This window comes from Mixophyes fleayi, chromosome 3 (assembly GCF_038048845.1).
Source record: "Mixophyes fleayi isolate aMixFle1 chromosome 3, aMixFle1.hap1, whole genome shotgun sequence".
Lineage (NCBI taxonomy): Eukaryota > Metazoa > Chordata > Amphibia > Anura > Limnodynastidae > Mixophyes > Mixophyes fleayi.
The window spans coordinates 146,313,408-146,334,444 of NC_134404.1; the positions used below are offsets into that span (position 1 = coordinate 146,313,408).

Consider the following 21,037-nt stretch of genomic DNA (forward strand, 5'->3'; position numbering starts at 1 on the left):
TTTTTCTTTTCTTATCACTATTGTACTAGAAATTGTAAGCACAGGCACTCTTGCAATTTGAGATCACACTATCTCTTTCTGGCAGCACCTCTACTTTCTAGTGATTAAATACTATTACATTTTTTTCCATTGAACCACTCCAATGTTAGTTTAGCCTTGTATTTGGCATGATTGTCATGCTGAAAGATGAACACTCACACAGCTTTAGTATTTTAGCAGACTGAAACATGTTCTCAATGTACACCAACCATTCTTCCTTTTTTAGTATACCCAGCTGATGAAAAGCAGCCCACAGCATAATATTACCACCATCATGCTTCACTGTAAGTATGGTGTTTTTGACATGTGGGCAATGCTAGATTCACATCACACATATTGCATCAAACTTTGGCCAAAAGCTCTATCTTTTCCCATCATCGCAACTAGGACACTCTCATGCTTTTTTTTATGTCTTTTTTTGTACACTTCAGTGCTTTTACATGTTTTGATATGATATGATAATTGAATGTACAGTACCCACTGGGATAGCCAAACACTTGGGTATGGTTTTGTATGCTTTTTCTAAGTTATGCATTTGTATAGCTATCTCTTATTTCTTTGTCTTGCTCTTTAGTCTTCATTTTTCCAGCTGTATGTCAGATTCACTACCTCAATAATGATTCCTTAAGTGTAGGGTTTTATACAGAAAATGTGGCAAATGTTTTAATAATTGACTAGTGGGTGGCAACTGTTCCGTCGTTTGGAAGCCTTTTTTTTTTTTACCAGTATAAACTTAGAGCTTCCACAACACAGTGAGCACTTATGCAAACAACATATTTTACTATATTTTTTTCCTTAAGATTCATTAGTAACATAAAACATTGAGACATTAAAAAACATAATTTGAGTTTCAGTGCTTTAAATACAAATATCACAGAGAACACAATTGTAGTGTATGATTTGTTTTTCAGTAAACAAGAGAATTTGTAAAGGGGTCTGAATACTTTTGCAAAACACAACAACAAAATAGAGGCATACCACTTAATTCTACCATAGGTTAAAAATACAAATAATGTATATTAGAAATAGAATGGAATAAATGAGAGGATAATGGCTTGAAAAAAATAAAAAGTCCAAAGGACTGATTTATTACAGCACATACGTAAGAACAACAATCTATCTCAATTCAAAGAAACACACTAGAAAACAGTAACAGTCACTAAGCTGCAATGTTTATAAAAGAGGTAGCTAAATAGATCCTATATTGAATGATAATAAAAACTTGGTGTCCAGGTGCCCAGAGAATACTTACAAATTGTGGGTCTTGGAATATAAAACAATGACCTAATCTAGCAGAGTGATCTCCGCACATGGGATATCATAGAAATAAACTTACCACTTGAAGGTGGAAAATATTTTCAAGCGAAAGCATGTAATACAATGAAGCATGGTTTTATGCTTTTCTTTTGCTTGGTTTTGCAAGCACTGTGTACACAGCAAAGTTGAGAATGACTGCATTGATTTATTTGTATGGTATGCATTTTAAATCATCACTTATAATTAGAGATGTTCATTGACCCCCGTGTTCTGGTTTTGGTTTTGGTTTTGGATCTGAATTAACTTTGTGTTTTGGTTTTGGTTTTGGCAAAAAACTGTCCTTGCGTGTTTTGGTTTTGGTTTTGGATACTGATTTTTTTTCTAAAATCCCTATTTGTTTTTGCTAAAATCACATATTTTTGCTTTTTATTCCCACCCCCTACATTATTGCTAACCTCAACAACACTAATTTCAAGTCATTTGCAGTCAATTTTGACCACCTCACAGGTCACAATCTTATTTTCATACACTTTCAAACAAAGACTGCAGATTTAGAAGACCAAGACTGCCAGAGCTATTATTTCTATTTTAGCAATGACAATTAGCAGTGGCGCAATGGAGCTCTCCTGAATGTCACTGAAGACTTTGAAGAACACTGCTACCTCTCCTCTTTCTTTTCAGCCTATGACGCTGCCCAACTGCACTAGAGCCTGCCAAGAACTGTGCTACCCCTTCTGTGTCCCTCTGTGAAATGGCGCTGGATCGCCGTGGAGGGCGGTACTTATAGAATCCAAAGCTCGCGAGATCAGAGACCCGACAACGTAACAATGATTATTTGCCTCGTTTTCAATTCCGAAGGTGCGCAAAAGTAAGGGTACTAGGATCTGCTGAGTTCGGGTGTGTTCGGTTCTCGGGGAACCGAGCCTGAGCATCTCTACTTATAATGTTTAATTCTCGTGCTAAATATTTTATAGCACAGTTGCTACATGGCTAATATTTCATTCAAAATGGCATACAAATATTTTACCTTGGAAATGCTTGATGAGTACATTTCATACAGTTTTCTATAATGGAGAGAAAAGCTTCAATATTTATGGACAAACTTTTTACAGAATAGGAGGGATTTGCTCTATTCAGCAGTTATACAAACTAAAAATACTTTGTATTATATGTTAATGTTATTACATTTTCATTAGTACATATTCATTTTACTTACAGTTGGCCTATCAAGTGTAAGAAATTGGTACTTTTTTTAAAATATCAAAATGCTTAAAAAAAATCAAAGTATCTTTAAAATGTCTAAAATAAATAATAAATATGCATGATTCCATTTTGTTTGAAGTCTTGGAATAGCAATGATCTCTGAAAATCATTATCTCTGTAAGAAAGGAAATCAATGACTCTGTATCACTTGAAGTAAAACTCTTTGTAATATCACACAGTGATTATTTGTTAAAATGATAAGTACATATATAGATTTTGAAAGTTTTATATCCTTGCATTGTTATTTTTGAATCCTTTTGCTAAAGATGTGAGAACTTCATAAAAATGAAAACAGATTTAATATAAGTTTTTCTTGCAGATATCTGAAAACAAATTATAATACTGAAACTTAGTGAACCTGCATATATTATGGTTATATGAACCTGTCGTCAGAAAAATATAGGAGTTATAGAAATATTTTTATTTGCCTAAAACTCATCACCAAGAATTCCCTGTGTGGTTGGGGCTCTAAAACCAGTAGGTAAAGTTTACTTTTAAGCTGCTATTAGGTCCAAATAACTGTAAACCAAATAGTGGTAATGTGCAGGAGAGATCTACTAGAGCCTTAACTCACTATTGGATCTCCTCTAGGTGTCCACAATATAAAACAAAATAAAATAAAAAATAAGGGCCTGATTCATTAAGGATCTTAACTGAAGAAACTTCTTATTTAAGTCTCCTGGACAAAACCATGTTACAATGCATATGGTGCAAACTAGTTTTCTGTTTTGCACATAAGTTAAATACTGACTGTTTTTTCATGTAGCACACAAATACTTGATAGCTTATCTGTACACTGACATTTAAAGTTGATATTTGTGTGCTACATGAAAAAACTGTGAGTATTTAACCTATGTGCAAAACAGAATACTAATTTGCACCCCTTGCATTGTAATTTGTAACATGGTTTTGTCCAGGAGACTGAAATAAGAAGTTTCTTCAGTTAAGATCCTTAATGAATCAGGCCCTAAGGTTTCAAATTAAAAACTTAAAACAGTATTTAAAATGTTATAAAAATAAAATGTAAAAAAGTTGTTTTCTTCCATAACACCCTCACCACCATATTTAGGGTTATCTCACACCTTGGACCGCATTTAGAGTCGGACGCAAAGTCTGTTTTAGGCGCAAGTGTCCAAGATGCAGGTGGATTTGGTGCTTTCTGCACATGCATGATAGTGTTTTTTTGTTGGATGCGCCTAAAACTGACTTTGCGTCCAACTCTAAATGAGGTCCCTTATGTGTAACAGTAGAAAGTTTTGCATATTTGTTTTCTGTGCTCAAGAAAAAGTTTCAGACAGAGGTAGAATCCATCTCCCCCAAAATTATGCCAGGCCCTATTTGTTTTACTAATCGCGGCTACACTTCAAGCCAAACTACAATTACAATGGTGTCACACCATATATGGGAAAGATATGCCAAACTAAAATGTATACCTTAGTTTTTGGGCGCTATAACTGTGTCAAACCTTGTAAATCATACAATATGTACAGTATCCCTGTATCAGAGATAAATTGTTTATTAAATATTAGAATGATTAGCTGGGAACTTTGTAATTATTTGAAACTATGTGAAGACTCATGGAAAACCTTATTTTTTTTATATTTAGCTCATTGTACCCTATAAACCGCCATACAAATAAATAAATTCTCTTGTGCTACCGTAATAAGCCCTTACGTGTGTTGAAAACAAAATCCAAAAATCATTATATTAATTACTGGAGTTAACTAAGAAATAAAAAATATGGGCATTTGAATTGACACAGAGAGAAAGTTGAAATGGTTTGTTCATGACAGGGAACCCTGCGGTCTTGAAGCGGTTATGTAGTTTTTCCACTTACTAATTTTCTAAGAAACTTGACGAACAAAGCCAAAAACACCTTATTTAAAAAAAAATAAAAAAAAGTCATCCACCCTGTTTAATATGAGCTGAGTCAAATGCTGTTACAGACCCAACCCTGTGTGATGTACAAATAAGACTAAAGGTATTTTTGCCAATGGCTTATTGTATAAATTTTAAACTATAAAATATATTTGTAATGCTTCTACAGGGTGGAACCTGCTAGAGCAATTTTACTTCTGTCTTTGGGCTCAATAAGTTATGATTCCTAAGAAAAGCTTTATAAACATAGGCCTCTGTAATATTTTACCAATAATAGAAATTCTAACAATCTAAATATATGTAAAAAAGGACACCCAAAGAGCCAGCAAAGCATAGCTTCTGTGTCCGACCACAGGTACCAGCAAATGTTGTCAAAGGGCATTGTCGACATCACAATAGGAAAGGTGGATAGGAATACATCATAAGTCAGTGAAGGAGTGTTATATAGTTACTGAGCTGACTTATTAGGAAACACTGTTCAGTAGGATGGCACTGTCATTGGTTAAAGGGGAAATTAGCCACATATCTTTCAAGATGGCACTTTGACAGAATCTCACTACTCATGTCAGATGAATTAAATGTACTCAGTGCATAATTACTGCATTTTGTGAAGTAAATTACTATGATCAGGTCTCAGCTTCAATAAATGAATGGACGACATCTCTGGTCTGACCATACAACAGATGCTCCACTATGTAATAAAACAGATAAATAAATGAGCAATGTGCCCTCCGTTTCTCCACCCTTATACTTAATCAGCCCCAGGGCTGGACAGGTTGGGCAGGTCTTTACTAAAACAGGGAGACCACAAGGGTTGGGGTCACTGCAATTTAGAACTGGTGAATCTATATGAGGAATGAGGGTGTATGTGCAAAAAATCCCAATGTGCTCCCTCCTCCCAGAGGCACTGAAAAACATTGGGGCTCTACCCAACCCCACTCAGCCTTTGGATCTGAGATCAAGATTGGGACCCCTGGAGTGAAAACTACAATCAATTTTGAATTTTCCTTTTAATGCTCCTCTTTTAATCCCTACAACTCCAAACTTGAACCTTACACTTTACCCACGTTCCTCATTTCTCATCCACACATATTACCTGCTCCCATTGCCAGATACAGGACTTCATTCAATTTATGGAATTCTCTCCCTTCTATAAAAAGACCTTTCCTAGCCTCCAAACCTACAAGCATTCCCTGAAAACTCACCTCTTCAGACAATCTTATGAAATTCTCAAACCACACCCTTAAACTCCCTAAGCTATATTACCTGATTAACACCCCTCTACACAGCTCACTCAATTTTACATGTATTCTTCATATATACCAAGACTACACTTTGACCTACCAAAGCATCATTTCTATGCGACTGAATCATTTAGCCTCACTAAGTACTTTTCCCCATTGCTATCTAGCTGAACCAATATGCAATCTGTGGCACTTAACTTATCATGTATCAAACTCCTCTTTTCCTATAGATTATAATATTGTGTACAGAGCCCTCTTACCTCTTTGTCTGTCTGTTAATATCCATTTTGTTTTATTACTGTTTGTTACCAATTGTAGTGTACTCAGAATATGCTGGAGCTATATAAATATTAATAAAACCAGCCTAGGATGTCTAGGGCTCTTGCTGGTTGAGCATTCTTTTTTATTTGGAGGGGGAGGGGGTCACCAAGATTTTAATTTAATTTAATTTTTTATTACACAATGTAGCATCTGTGGTCAGAGAAGAGGTAATGGTCAATCACATGCAGTTCTCTATTCAAAAGCATGTTTATCTCCATGTGACTGACAGTTACCTCCACACAGACCAAATATGCTGATGATATATTAATTAAAATTGTTGTAAGAATTTATCACCAGCCTCACGAGTGCTAGCGTTATTCCGTTGTTACAGATGTTCTATTTTACTTATAGTAAGTGTATAATGCAGAAAACTGAATAAAGTTAATGATGTCAGAGAAGTGGCCAAATGGCTAATGCTACAAATACAATGACTCACTAAGCGATCTATTTATTTTTGAGAGTTTTTTTATTGTTGTTGTGGTGTAAAAAAATAATACATCATTTTTTTTTATTAACGACTGATTGCCAAGATGAGTGTTACTCAGCTGCCCCAGTGATACTGGCTCGGAGAGGTAAGGGTTAACTTACCACTTTACCCAGCCAGTCTTTGCGGATATGTGCATGCACGAGCTGTCTTGTAGTCAAATTAAAGCCCAGATTTGGGATTCAGTTCCACTTACTAAAAAAAGAAAACTATAAAATAAAATTAAAAAAATATTATTGAATTGTCAGTAATCCTTTTAATATACTGGGCGATGTGATAACAAGCCCTATTCGACAGCAACAAGGCTCTTCACATGTTGATAAATGTGCTGATACAGTTTTTGTGTGAATTTAGGAAGCAATCGGTTTCATATCCACCCTCTCTCACATGCTTATATTTCCTATCCTAGCTCTTGCAGAATAATGATAATAAACAATAGACAATAATAATAAACAGCCTAATAAACAATTTTATTTACTCCAACCTGCAAATAGGAAAGTCTGTTGTACCTGTTGTAACAAAAGTAGCAGCATACTGCTTCTATTTCACTACAATACATTAAAATGTTCTCTAGGAGAATGGTTCCTGTCTTTAAAGCTGGAGTCTCAGGCTTTCACAGAGGGTTGGTATGTCCAATCATAGAAGTGCATGCTGCCACCATTTATGTGGGGTGAGACATGTAGGCTCTTTTGGCCTTGGGACTCCATTGTTGAGACAATCCTTGAGTAGCTGAGGTCCACTTTCTATAGTGCAGTTATAAACAAAAATATTTGTAAAAATGAACAGAAGCATGCAACAACACAGGCATCTTGAGTAAAACATACATGCTCCAGCCAATTATCTGTGTGTAATCCTGTCTGGACATCTTGACTAGTTATTACTGCATGTTTAAATATATACAGATTTACATCATAGACCTATAACAAATACATTTGCAATAAAAAAAAAGCAAAACAAAAACAAACTATGCACAGCAGAAAGGGAAAACCCTCACACATGTTTACTGAATGTGAGCAATCTATGTGCTGATCAGAACAGTAGTATTTCTATTAAATACCACACTTATTCCATTACATTTATTGTATATTCATTTTCCCTATGTACATTTTAGAGAGTCGTTCAGCCATGGTTAAATTACAGTACAAGTTCTTTACAATTTTCCAGTTACTCACTTTTAGGGCCTAATAAATGGGCGAGGACAAAAGCAAGCCAATAAACTATATTTTGTCCTTAATTTGTGTATATTTGTCTTGTCCTTGCAATGAACAGTAAAACTGAAAGGTTTAATCATGGATCAGGATAAGATAAAGACAAAAACAAAGAAATCTAGAGTCAATAAAACTGTTGTTTAAGAAGATGTCAAAAGTTAATGATAACAACTATGGGCCTAATGTAGAATTAGACACAGTTTACAATTAAATCGTAAGAGTAAATTGCATCCCATAATACACATATGATTCCAAGTCACACGGATCTTTGGATCTTTAGATTCGTGCAACTCAGAATACTATGCAAATTGTACACACTTGGTCAGCCACACCTCTTTATCTGCTTTATAGGCCGGTGCGGAAGATACACTTAAGTGTACCAGTCGCAGCGGACCCATAAAGAACATAAATGAATCAATTTTAATAAAAATATGGGGGGACAAAAAATGTGGGATCTAACCAAAGTTACTTTTACCATCCACTAGGCTTTGCCAGCCTGGGATGGTGGTACTATAGCAAGGACACTCGCAGCATGGATCCCCCCTGCCATAATACCAACCCAGCCCCAGGATTGTCAGCACAGGCCTGGATTCCCTAGGGAAATCGAGTCTGTAAAAAATGCCCCCTTAGGCTTAACCAGTCCCATACTGAAAACCACAACTTTGGGGCGGTGGTTGTTGGGTAATAATAATAAATTAAATATTAAAAACCATCGTGTTCCTCGTGCACTACAGGTACCAGCATTCCCAGGCTGCCTTTAAGTGTTTTAGCAGGCTGACACTTGTAGTACAGGGCATGCTGACACTTGGGGAAACACAAGTACCATCATACTCTGGCACTGAGTAAAAAGTGAAATAAAACATAGACATAAGTGTAAAATATATATATATATATATATATATATATATATATATCATCATCATCATCACCATAGCGCCACTAATTCCACAGTGCTGTACTCACTCACATCAGTCCCTGTCCCATTTATTGCAAGAGCAATCAGACCCCAAAAAGAACTATTTCCTCTCTCATCCTTCACAATCAATAAAAGGCTCATGCCATAGCTTTTAACCACCTACTAACATGGTGTTATATTGCAAAATGTCAACATCGGCTAAGCATAGTTTTGTCTTTATACCTGAAACAGCATTGATTATATCTCTGTGTGAATTCACTAATCAGGTCAGATAATTCCATTAGTAATGTTGGCTCGTTTTTTTTTCCAGTGACAGGATTCAGAAGTGTTTTAATGTTTGCTATTTACAATAATACTGTTTTGATCCCATCTTTTTTTTACTCATGCCTATATTCCTAAGTATATTCCTGTACTTACCCAGATATTTCTTTTATATATTTTGGCATTTCCATTCTTTCTTAACATTGGAAAAATGTGAGCTACACTGCTTAACTTGTCATTGAACATCATAACAACCCTATTTATTCAAAATATAATTCTGACTTTATGATGCCATATAGGCATAGTTGCCAACTTTTCCAGATTGGCCTCTAGGAGTCACGGGGGGAAAGTGGTCATGAGGGGGCAGCGTTTGACAAATTGCATTATTTTGGCCCCTGAATAGCCAACAAGAAATAGGAGATAGGTACAAGGTGTAAAATGGTTTAATATAATAAAGCATACTTGCCTACACTCCCGGATTTTCCGGGAGGCTCCAGGATTTCCCCGGAAGAGTATGTAAACCTCCTGGATCCTTGCGTCGGGGATGCTTGGTGACGTTGTCGCATCACCATAGCCCTGTTCCTACTATATAATACAGCAAATAATTGAATAGTGGGCGATGGGGCTATGGTGACGCAACAATGTCACCCCACCCTCTCCTACCCCCTGTCACATGAACCCCTGTCACATGACCTGTCAGATTTAAAAAGTTGGCAAGTATGTAATAAAGCACACTAGGTTATCCCTGCATAGATAGGTCTTATGTTTTGCAAACTGTCAACTTATCTATCAGTTATTGACAGTTCACGTAGCACAAACAGGAATATGCCACTATACTTAAGCAATGTATTCAATAACATGTGACTATCTAAAAAGTCTAAGCAGGAAACAAGAAGCAAGATTATCTCCAGTGATGTGTGCCAACTATATTAGCTCAGGGCTGTACTGAAGAGCAAATGACGCTATTCGTAGGTCAGGAAAAGGAAAAGATCTAAACAAAGTAATTTTCTGAAATCCATTCCAGTCATATCCTGATATCCATTTCAGACAGCCCAAACTTTTAATGCACAGACATGAAAAGTATTTCCCATTCAAACCTAGCCAAATAAATCCATATGACTTACATACAGTTATCACTGAATCTCTTCAATGTTATTCAATGGAGTGTCTGTTTTTGTGTCTGTACACATGTATATTTGGGGATTTAGCAACACCCCTGAAATCAATCACTGTAGAAAAAATAAGAAAACAAAATCACTTCCAGCAGAGCATCGTTCATATATAGTATAGTATTGTAAGTCAGGCTATATTGCAATAATAGACTAAAACTATAAATAACTTGTTATATCTATCCAAAAATAGAATCTTGGAGTGCGATTATGTTACATGCGCACATACACAGTAAGTGCTGATATTTAAAAAGAAATAATGCGTGTGTGTGAGGAATTAGATGTTTTTATTATAAATACATAAATCACCTGATATTGGATGCTCTTGAACAGCACGAATAGATGTGTGATCACCATTGTGATAAATTAAATATTAATCTCTACAACTTCCACAGTGGCTTATTCATTGACACATAATTGAAAATTATGTGTGATTTATATTGTTTTGGTCCATATGCTCCTTATAAAATTCTTATCTATGACATAATTGACATAATTGAGAACTATTGACAAACAGAAATATACATATCTGGGTAAAACTAGGCACTGTGTTCAATGTACACACTGAAGAAAGTTCAAAACAGCACCACTGTGCTTCAATAGCCAGTTGGGAGTGATCTCAGTTGCAACACTTATTTACATTGAAGTAGATCTGACAAAATAATGCTATATTTCAATAAACTAAAGGCAGTGGCACTGAAGGACATGTACTGCTGAACAGTTTCTGGACCACTAATCAAAGACCCCTGCTCCAATAGTACTGGAAACTAATCAAAATGACTCTTTTGACAACATGGGTTGACTGATGGATTGTAGAAATCTGAACTCTGAGCTTTCCCTCTGCAATCAGGAGTACATACATTCACAACGTTCCTTTCTCATTTGATTCTTGTTGTAAAAATGAATGCTGTAGAAATGTGCTTTATTTACACATAAGGATGCAGAAAGTGACATAGCAAAATTACAAGTTGGGTGTTGGTAGATATATATGTATATATATTATATATATATATATATATATATATATATATATATATATATATATATATATCTATATATATATATCTATCTATCTATAAATATATATATATATATTTATTCATTTATATTCACTGATTCCCACAAGAGCAGCATGCATATATATTCTGAAACAGTGAGCAGTACAATGGCTTAGTGAGTTTGTATGTCTTTCCCTTGTTTCCTCCGGGTGCTCTGGTTTCGTCCCACACTTCAAAAAAGTTAAAACGTACTAGTAGGTTGGTTGGCTGCTACCAAATTGGACCTAGTCACTCTCTCTCTCTCTCTCTATCTGTCTCTGTCTCTCACTCTCTCTTAGTTAGAGTATCTAGTCCAATGGAGCAGGGATTGATATAAGTGAGATCTCTGTACAGCACTGTGAAATTAGTGGCGCTATATAAATAGCTGATGATGATGAATAGTCTGTGATGCTGTGGGTCTGACTCGCTACATCTTGTTCTATACCCTACCAAACTTTAACATTGGGAACATCTCAAAAGATCAGGATGAGCACCTTAAAAAGAACTAGTACTGATAATTGAGCCAAGTATTTGGAATAAGAGTGGCACTGTGCAGTTGTCTAAACAAAACTAATAATGACAATTGGCATCCACAATATCAATAGTATTGGCATATTGCAGTTGGTATTATTTAAAGTGGGAAATGGCAAGGTTCATATACCAAGGTAAAATTCATTAAAACACAGCATTATGCTGAAAAATGAAAAGGAGTTTCCAACAATAAATCTCTATTTCTAGGGTATGCGTTTCACTGTAGTAAAAGTGTAATTTATGAAGTTGAAATAAAGTCTACTCAGTAGAGTAAATGCTGTTCTGTCTTGTCAAAGTTGTTCAATTGAGCACATAGCTTGGCATGTCTAGATTGTTACTACAGTGAGGAGAAGCTGGGCAGATCTGGGAGTATCTAGCCCAATGTGAGCGCAGGGCAGAAAAGCTTCTCCCCCTGTACCCATATACAAAAATAAGATTGCATTATTTTTAAATAAGCTTGAAGGGGTAGAGATCTACTTTTATTGGGGCATTTCTGGTTTATCGCAGAGCATTTTTCTAACCCACAAAGACACCTTATTTTTACATGTCCTCAGAAGTGGCAGAATTTGGGCTTCTACCTATACCTTCACACTAACGCACTAACCAGATGCACATTATATAGGAAAAACATAATTTTATGTACACAAATCCCAATACAATGCAATCAATTACATGTACAAAAGTAACACAAAATTAATGAAATCCTTTTTACTTTTCAGTACAAAAATGTAAAAGTTCAAATTATGGAAAGGTCAAAAAATTGGAGTAGGCAAGCCATTGAAGTGATATGTTTTAGTTTGATTCCGAGGCCATAATCTTATAAGTAGTCATGTAAAGTGTTTGCACTTAACTCTTTTCAAAAGGCATTCAAACGCTGCATCTGACCTGTGCTATTAACATAAGTGAAATACGTGTGAACAGATATAAAAAAAAAGCATATTCTGTTTTGCATTCTTAAGCATTTGCATCCATATTTACATCTGCATGTTGTTTTGGACACAGCTTGTTACATTTCAGTGCTTTCAAAGCTTGTCCCACACTTAAAAAAGTCCATTGGTCTCTGTGGGATTGCATTGAGTACATACCCAATAGGGGTTAACACAAGTGGCTTAACCAGCATTGTGCTGTATGTTGAACTTTCACGTCTATGACCTATTCAGTTAAATTGAGTTGTGCACTACACGCCATTAAAATTAATGCCCCACATTTCTCATTAAGGCTTCAGCCCTGAGCTGTCTAACCTGAGACTTATTTCCACAACAGTAGCAGGGAAAGCCCACACTGGATATCTCGCTGTTTTAGTGGGACCAACTCCAGACACTCTAGTGCTGGTTTAGGAATTTTTGGGGCCATGCTGGACATTTTTTTTATATATTAGCAGAGTTTCTCCCATTTCAATAGTCCATTTATTTCAATAGGATTTCTACACTCTGAAAATCCAATTTAAAACAATGGACTATTGAAATTAATGCGAAAAGGTTATTGCCATTTGTATCTGGACGTGCTAGTAAATGAATTGAACACAAATCAACAGCTGGTATACAACAGGTGAACCACATATCAGAAGCAATCACAAGCGCGGGACCAGTGGGTAACCGGCCTTTGTGTTTCAAAAATGTTTGGGAAAAATTGGACTGTCCACATTCTGTATTGTAAGATATGGATCTCAAAAATAGGGAAACACGTGGCATGTGATTTATCACTTGGAGTTGACCAGCCCCACAGACTGCAGATCAGTTCCTCTGTAGACCTTATGCAGATGTCTTCCTACCAGGCTTTTCATTTCTGTACTTATTACCTTCATCTCACAACTGCAGCAGCAGCAGCAGAGAAGTCAGATTGCAATCATTCCACTCTGATTCCTGCAGAGAAGTCTCAGAGCCTGTACCCCTGGTGTCAGTGGCTAATCATGTCACTGAAATTAAATATATAATCGCCAGATTATTTTTTTTACAGCTTAATTTATTATTGAAGCTGGCAGTGCTGAATTCATTAATTGATTTAAAAAAAAACAAAAAACCATTTTCACCCTTTTCATCAATTAGTTCAAGAAGGTTGGAAACAGAGCACGTAATGTCAGGTTGAAAAGATCATGTCGGAGAGTTTGTACTTTGTACCGCATAATTATAGTTCATGGCAAAAGTTCTTGTGACTACAATCACAAGTTAAATATTAACAATTACTGACTATTATATGGCAGTATTTGTGTGTACATAAATGCATCTAATTGATCAGCCAATAACCATAGCTGATCTCACACAGGGCAGTCCTCAAGACACTGCTTGTTTGGTGTATTTGAAAGGAGGGTTGAGTTACACTACTGCATGCGTATTTACAACATATAAGATAAGATAATTATAAAAGACAAAAGAATAATAAATAAGTGTGCATTTAAACATACATGTATGCAAAAACACTGCAAACCTCCCAACATGACCCATTTCACCGTGTTCTATATGTTGCATGCTACTTTCCTCTTGTAACGCTTGGATGTTCTTAATATTAACTAATATATAAAAGAAAACTAATCTGACCTATCACTGAAGGTGAAAATAAGCTGTAAGAAAAAGAGCAAACATTTTGTACTGCATGATCTAAGTTCTGTACTTATTTATAAAAAGGGTAGTAACTGCAGTTATAGGCCGGCACTGTATGAATGCTAGGAGTGACAACATGTCTCATTTGTAAGGACAAAATACATGAAAAATGCAGAGTGCAAAATTACTAATTCACACTGTGATTATGAGTTCAAATCCTGACCACTTCTGCCTCACAGCACTGGGATAATGAGTTAAAATCCTGACCATGGCCTTATGTGGAGCATGGCCTGTGTGTAGTTTGTATGTTCTCCCTGTGTTTGCGTGGGTTTCCTCCCAGTACTCTGGTTTCCTCCTACACTCCAAAAACACACTAGTAGGTTAATTGGCTGCTATCAAATTGACCCTAGTCTCTCTCTCACTCTCTCTCTCTGTGTGTTAGGAAATTTAGACTGTAAGCTCCAATGCAGCAGGGACTGATGTGAATGAGTTCTCTGTACAGCGCTGGGGAATTAGTGGCGCTATATAAATAGATGATGATGATGATGATGGCTTGGTGTTGCATTTAAATAGTATGCAAAGTAAATACCTCAGACATATATTACAGAACTTCGCACCTTGATTTGCACAAAATGCCATTGCAACTTTGCTAATCTCTAAATATATAACTGGTAGATATATCGGTTTCTCTTTTAGCACAGTGGCACATGTGGTTTCGTACCTGGGTGGCACAGTGGTTAGCATTGCCGCTGAACTGTGCTGAAGTCCTATTTGTTTTACATTAGTATTTCCAACTGGGGCAACACTGGTTGACTGTACAGTGCTGAGTAGTTTGTGGCTATATATATAGGATAATAATTCAGGCTATATAAGTTGAGCTAATATACTTGTCACAGTAAAGAGGAAGTAACAAATGTATACTGCTGTATTAGTTGATTTCATTTAAATGTTTGACTAAATTACAGTGTTGTAGAGTCAATTAGTCTAAAACTCACTTTATATGAGCAATTGCAAATATTTACTAAGTAGGGAAGATAAACTCATTACAAGTACAGCTATGATTGTATTCACCGAAAACAAGTGTTTGAGAAATATGGTAATACAATACTAAGTATCTAAATCAAGCTGGAAGGACAGCTCTGAATGAAATTTACATTTCAATTAATATTATTCATTTTGTAAATGTTACTCAAGTAGCCCAGCACTATGTGTTTCTTGCTGTTTTTAACAGAAAATAATTACTTGCTGTTTTTAAAATGTGACAAAATGAAAAGGTGTATACAATTTGAATAATTCTTTAGAATATATTGCGGTGTACAGTAAACATGCTGGTTCAAAGGAAAACTATCAAAATATACTTTTCATTATGTCATGTAATATTAAAAAATTAAATATTCGTGCCAGATATTACACAAATATATATATCTACTATATAAATGCCTAGTGGCGTGTGTGAGAAAAAAAAAAACCAAGCTGCAGCGCCACCTGCTGGGCAGAGTTATACACTGAGCTATATATTTCTTGAAGGAGAAGTGACAGTTGGGAGTGGTTGGTGGTTGCCGGGGGTGACAGTGGGGAGTTTTTAACACCTTAAGTAGCTTGATGAAGGATGTGGCGATGAAGATGAAGGATGAGGTGATGGAGAAAAATGATAAGGTGGTGACATGTGGACAAAACCACGTTAAAAAAGGGCGCTTGCGTCGGGACGTAACGCTCTTCCCCTGAGGAGGCCTGGGCTAGGCCCAAATGCATGACAAGAACCTTTTTAACACCTTAAGTAGCTTGATTTGACTAGAATGCATAGGTATCATGCACGGGTTAACTTGTATGTATATATATATATATATATATATATATATATATATATATATATATATATATATTTTTTTTTTTTTTTTTTTTTTTTGGGGAATGCTGCTCCTCTGGAGTATGTTGTCTTCATACATGGTAACACCATGTATGTACCTTCATTCTGGAGGAAATTATACCTACCATACTTTTGTTCAATGTATAGCAAAGGCCATGTTTTAAAGTCACAGGTGATATCATGTATGTACTGCATGAGGACCTTTAGAAATAAGTGAGCTATCTGTTCATGTACCTGTGAAGTCTTGGATACTTACTGATGGGAATGGTTAACAGAGGGTGAATCTCAAATTGCATTTAGTTTTTTCATTTTTCTGTGCTTTGATCGAAGCAGTCTTCATTGAAAAAATAGAGAAAAAAGAAAAGAAATAGTTTTATTTGTAACCTTCAACTAGGGTTGTAGCGAGTCTTTTATTTATTCATAATTGTGCTTTTTTTGTTTTTAATTCAGATTTTGCTTTAAACAATGCTGTGTATAATAGAAGTGCTATATCCTTCAATATTTTGTACAGATTGAGGACCGTTCTTTGTGACAAACATGACTGTCACACTGTGTCTTGTTGACTTCATTTGCCCCTAACTACACTGCCCTGTCTCTCAACCCATACTATTTGTAATAAAGAAATTTGTTCCATCCATTTTTATCCAGCCTCAGAATGTTGCATCACATGCAATTTTTCTCAGGATAACCCAAGTCAGACACATTCATTTACACTAGAGAGCTCTCTATAGACCAGACCCAAGATTGATCAAACCAAATTCTGAATTCTGCAGTCAGAGATGCCTGAAGAACTCAGCATTCAAGTGGTTTACTTGTTTGGAATGATGCATTGGACTACTATTGTTGTAGATAAAAAAATTAAAATAGGCATACCCTTTAGATACGATATTACTCATTTTAATAGTGTTCTATTAGGTAAAATATGTAAAGTTTAAGCTAGCAGGATGTGCCTTAAAGAAACCAATATCCCAGGCCTCAGTTCAAATCAGGAAAAGGGTGGGAGGGGTGTAGATTTTCCACCGGTATTAAGAGTTCACCTTGTCTCACTCATATGGGGATACTGGTTACACCTGTTCCAACATCTATGCTTTTACTTGAGGGCCTCACTGAAACTGAAGTACTGGGTTTGCTGGATACTGGCCAAAGAGATTAATAGGATCACTTGTAACCTCCTATATAACTATGTATTAGTTACTGATTGAGTGTGAGCTCTAGCAACAAATCGTCTCAAACATAGTAGTGGAAGTACAATTACAAAGCAGCTATGGAGATCTGTGCCAGATGTCCAGAGATCCATTCACTCCAGGAGGCAGCACCTGAGGGTTCGGTGATACTGGGCACATGTGGCATACTTCTGCAATTCCTCAATAAAAGGATCTCATCTTTATCGCGGGAAACGTGGAGGAAAAAACAAACAAACAAATCACATAAAAAAACACATTAAATACTTGCTATATCATTATCTGTACACAGCACTACAAATACCAGCAGCTCACCTAGTCTGAGTAATTTATTTAATTGTTAGGTTGCAAACAAACATGCTGACATTCTTGTATGTTTGGTAGTCAGTTATTATGGACGGGAGAGTAAGGAATGTGGGGTCCCAGTCCAGACTGTGCCAGTTATACAAATGTATTTCTAATAACAGGCATTATTTTTTTCCAGGTTATTGCCATTGTCATGGATATGTTTACTGATATTGACATCTTCAAAGAACTTGTGGAAGCATCAATGAGAGGCGTTCCTGTCTACCTACTTCTTGATGATGTAAACTTTCCTCATTTCCTGAAGATGGCTGAGAAGCAGGGATTTCAAGTTCAGAGACTCAGAGTAAGTGAGCATAACATTTAGAACAGTAGAGTACATTTCAATGTGTTAAAAATAGCCCTAGAGATACCTAAGGATATCTGAAAATCACCTTCACTTACAGTATGTTACAGCTACAATATGTACATAGTCACGAGTACATGTCATGCATGACTGCCATCTAGAGAATTTAATTGTCAGCCCAATCTATATCTTATCCTATTTGTTTACTTGTTTGTTAACCCATTAACTGCCAGTTCCTCAGTTTAACTTCCAACTAGGCTCTTTGGCCAATGGTTAGCATGTGACTATCTTCTCCAGCTTTCTGATGCTAGCATGTCTAAGTCTCTGTTCTGTTGCCTTGGTCTCCTCTCTCTCTGCCTTTCCTTCTCTTTTGTCTGCATGATACCACCACTTCTATGTACCTCACCGAATCTCAGTCTTCATAATATTCTTTGCACTCCATCCCAGCTAGATTCCAACCACGATCCATCACAGACCATTAGCCAGATAAACGTGCAACAATCCACCTTTGTTGTTCCCAGAACTATTTATCTTAATTATAATGCTTATTTGTGACACATAGTAAAAACATCATATGTATCAATTGGTTTAAAGTGATAAGTACAAGTTCAGACAGGTGTTAAGCCACCCTACATATGGGAAATGTGTCTTCTGCAGGGTTCTAAATGTAATAACAGTGATCAACAAGATATTTTTTCCATAACACATACTGTACCTCTGTAAACACTTGTGTGCTTTTAAGACCTGAGTCATTAGTGTTTATTTCTTGTGTTTTAATACAGTATTTAATGCTACACAAAATCCATGTAATCAGGTCTGACACTAGAAATGATTGTTCTACAGTCACCATAGCCACTAGTGGTTACTGGCATTTGCTAGCATGTCGTTTCGGGGAAGCCTATAATGAGCTCCAATTACTATGAGAAATGCTAACAATATTTTGCTTTCAACATGCATTTTACTCACATTTTTGGTACCACTAATGCAATGCCAGAGTATGGGTGGTCTAAAAGATGCCCCTAACATAGAATACATATGATAAATGCAAGTATTGATTATTCAGAATGTGTTTGATACAGAATTGGCCCAAAAATGGGTGTAATTTATGCTCAAAAAATTATAGCTTTATACATACAATTAGTTTGTTTAGCATGTCTGTTATGTGAACAAGCCTCGTTAGGTGTAGGTGTTCCTCATTAGTCACATCAAAGTATTTGGTTTTGGAAAAAATGCAGTACTTTTTAAAATCAAAATAGAACTCAAAAGTCATTTTTTTTTATAAACTAATACTCAAATACATATAATTAAGCCTTAAAATATTCAAGATTAACCTTCTGAAGCTGTAATCTGATGCATGAGTTCTATTATACCTTGAAACAGATAATACTGTGCTACTAATGAACAAAATAATAATTCATGTTTACAGATATTTCAATTAAACAAATAAGTTCGTAATTAGTAGACTGTGTAGTAAGAAGCCAACTAATTTAATTTTCCTTCAATAAAAACAAAACAACACCGTGCTCTGCGTATGCAGAGAGCTCAACTATACATTCCTCAGATTAAGACAGAAGCAGGGTCCACATTAGTCCATACTCCTGATATTGCTGGGGCATTCCATGCCTATTACAATAAGCTTTACAATTTGTTTGATCCGCCAAATACAGCTATACACCCGACCAAACAGGCTTGCATAGCAGAATATCTCAAACGCATAGATTTCCCCACGTTAGATGAGGAATCCGTACAATTGTTAGAAGAACCCTTTACTATCGAGGAGCTGGAGGAGGCGATCAAGACGACGCCATCAGGGAAAATCCCAGTGCCTGATGGTTTTACCATTTTATACTGTAAAACTTTCAAAGCACAGCTAGCCCCTCTCTTGCTACAGGCCTTTAACTCTGTCTCTGCCCAGACATACTTTTCCCCTCAATCTTTAGCCGCCCAGATCACTGTTTTGCCAAAGGAAGGGAAAGATCCAGCATTGTGTGCTAGTTATAGGCCCATTTCTCTACTTAATAGGGATATTAAGCTGTACGCTAAGCTGATAGCAAATAGGTTTAAACCATATTTAACCCAAATCATTCATCCTGATCAGGTAGGGTTTGTTCCGGGGAGGGAGGAGCGGGACAATACCACCAAAATAAGCAATTTAGTACAGTATGCAAACATTGCCAATATTCCAACAGTTTTACTATCCACGGATGTCGAAAAGGCGTTTGACAGAGTAGATTGGGAATTTATGCGAGGGGTCCTCAGTCATCTGGGCCTAGGCCCTTTGAGTCTGGCTCGAGTTGCCGCCTTGTATGAGCAAGGGTTAGGGTTAATGGGGAATTATCAGAGCCCATTGTTATATCAAATGGTACCAGACAGGGCTGCCCCCTGTCTCTGTTGATTTTTATTCTGTGCATGGAAGCCTTGGCCGGCTCTATCCGGGCAAACCCTGACATTTTGGGTCTACAGATGGAGGACAAAAGATTTAAATTTGCAACTCTTTGCGGATGACCTCCTGGCAATCCTTACTAACCCCGTGGTCTCGATTCCTAATTTACTATCATAATTTCAGCAATATGGCGAACTATCCGGCTTTAAAACGAACTATTAAAAATCGGTAGCACTTAACATCTCTGCGCCTGAGGTAGTAGTTGAAGGCCTGAAGCCAGCATTCTCATTCATGTGGCATCCCTCATGTCTAAAATATCTGGGGGTGTTTATCAGCAAAGAGAACTCAAAGATTTTTGAGGAAAATTTTATACCTATCACCAACACAATTTGTAGGGATCAGAGAAATTGGCACCCAAAAGGCTTTTCCTTGATAGGCAGAGTCAATGTGGTAAATATGAACTTATTACCACGGATCCTCTACCTGCTCCACACGCTCCCCATACACCTCCCCGCCTCTTGGTTCAAGAACACTACATAAAGCATTTAGGGATTTTGCATGGAAGGGTAGACATCCCCGGTTTAAACACGACACATTATATATGCGTAAACACACCTGGGGACTACAACTCCCCAACTTTGCATTATACTACGATGCGGCTATGTTAAATAGGGTGATGGACTGGACGAGGCAGGGACTGAACAAGCAATGAGTCTGGATAGAGAGTTATGTTTCAGGTAAGACACTCCAAGTCACACCATGGCTGCACTCACTCCCTAAAGTTATTCACCTGACTGTTACACCAACTCTGG

At 36.5% G+C, this 21,037-nt stretch overlaps 1 protein-coding gene across 1 annotated transcript in view; it reads left to right on the forward strand.

The window, feature by feature from the left end:
- The window catches only part of FAM83B (family with sequence similarity 83 member B), a 54,815-nt gene that overhangs the window by 25,821 nt on the left and 7,957 nt on the right, over positions 1 to 21,037 (forward strand). The window contains exon 3 of the mRNA XM_075202516.1: positions 17,678 to 17,842. Within this exon, the coding sequence (XP_075058617.1) occupies positions 17,678 to 17,842 (165 nt within the window). The remainder of the gene's footprint in view (positions 1 to 17,677; positions 17,843 to 21,037) is intronic.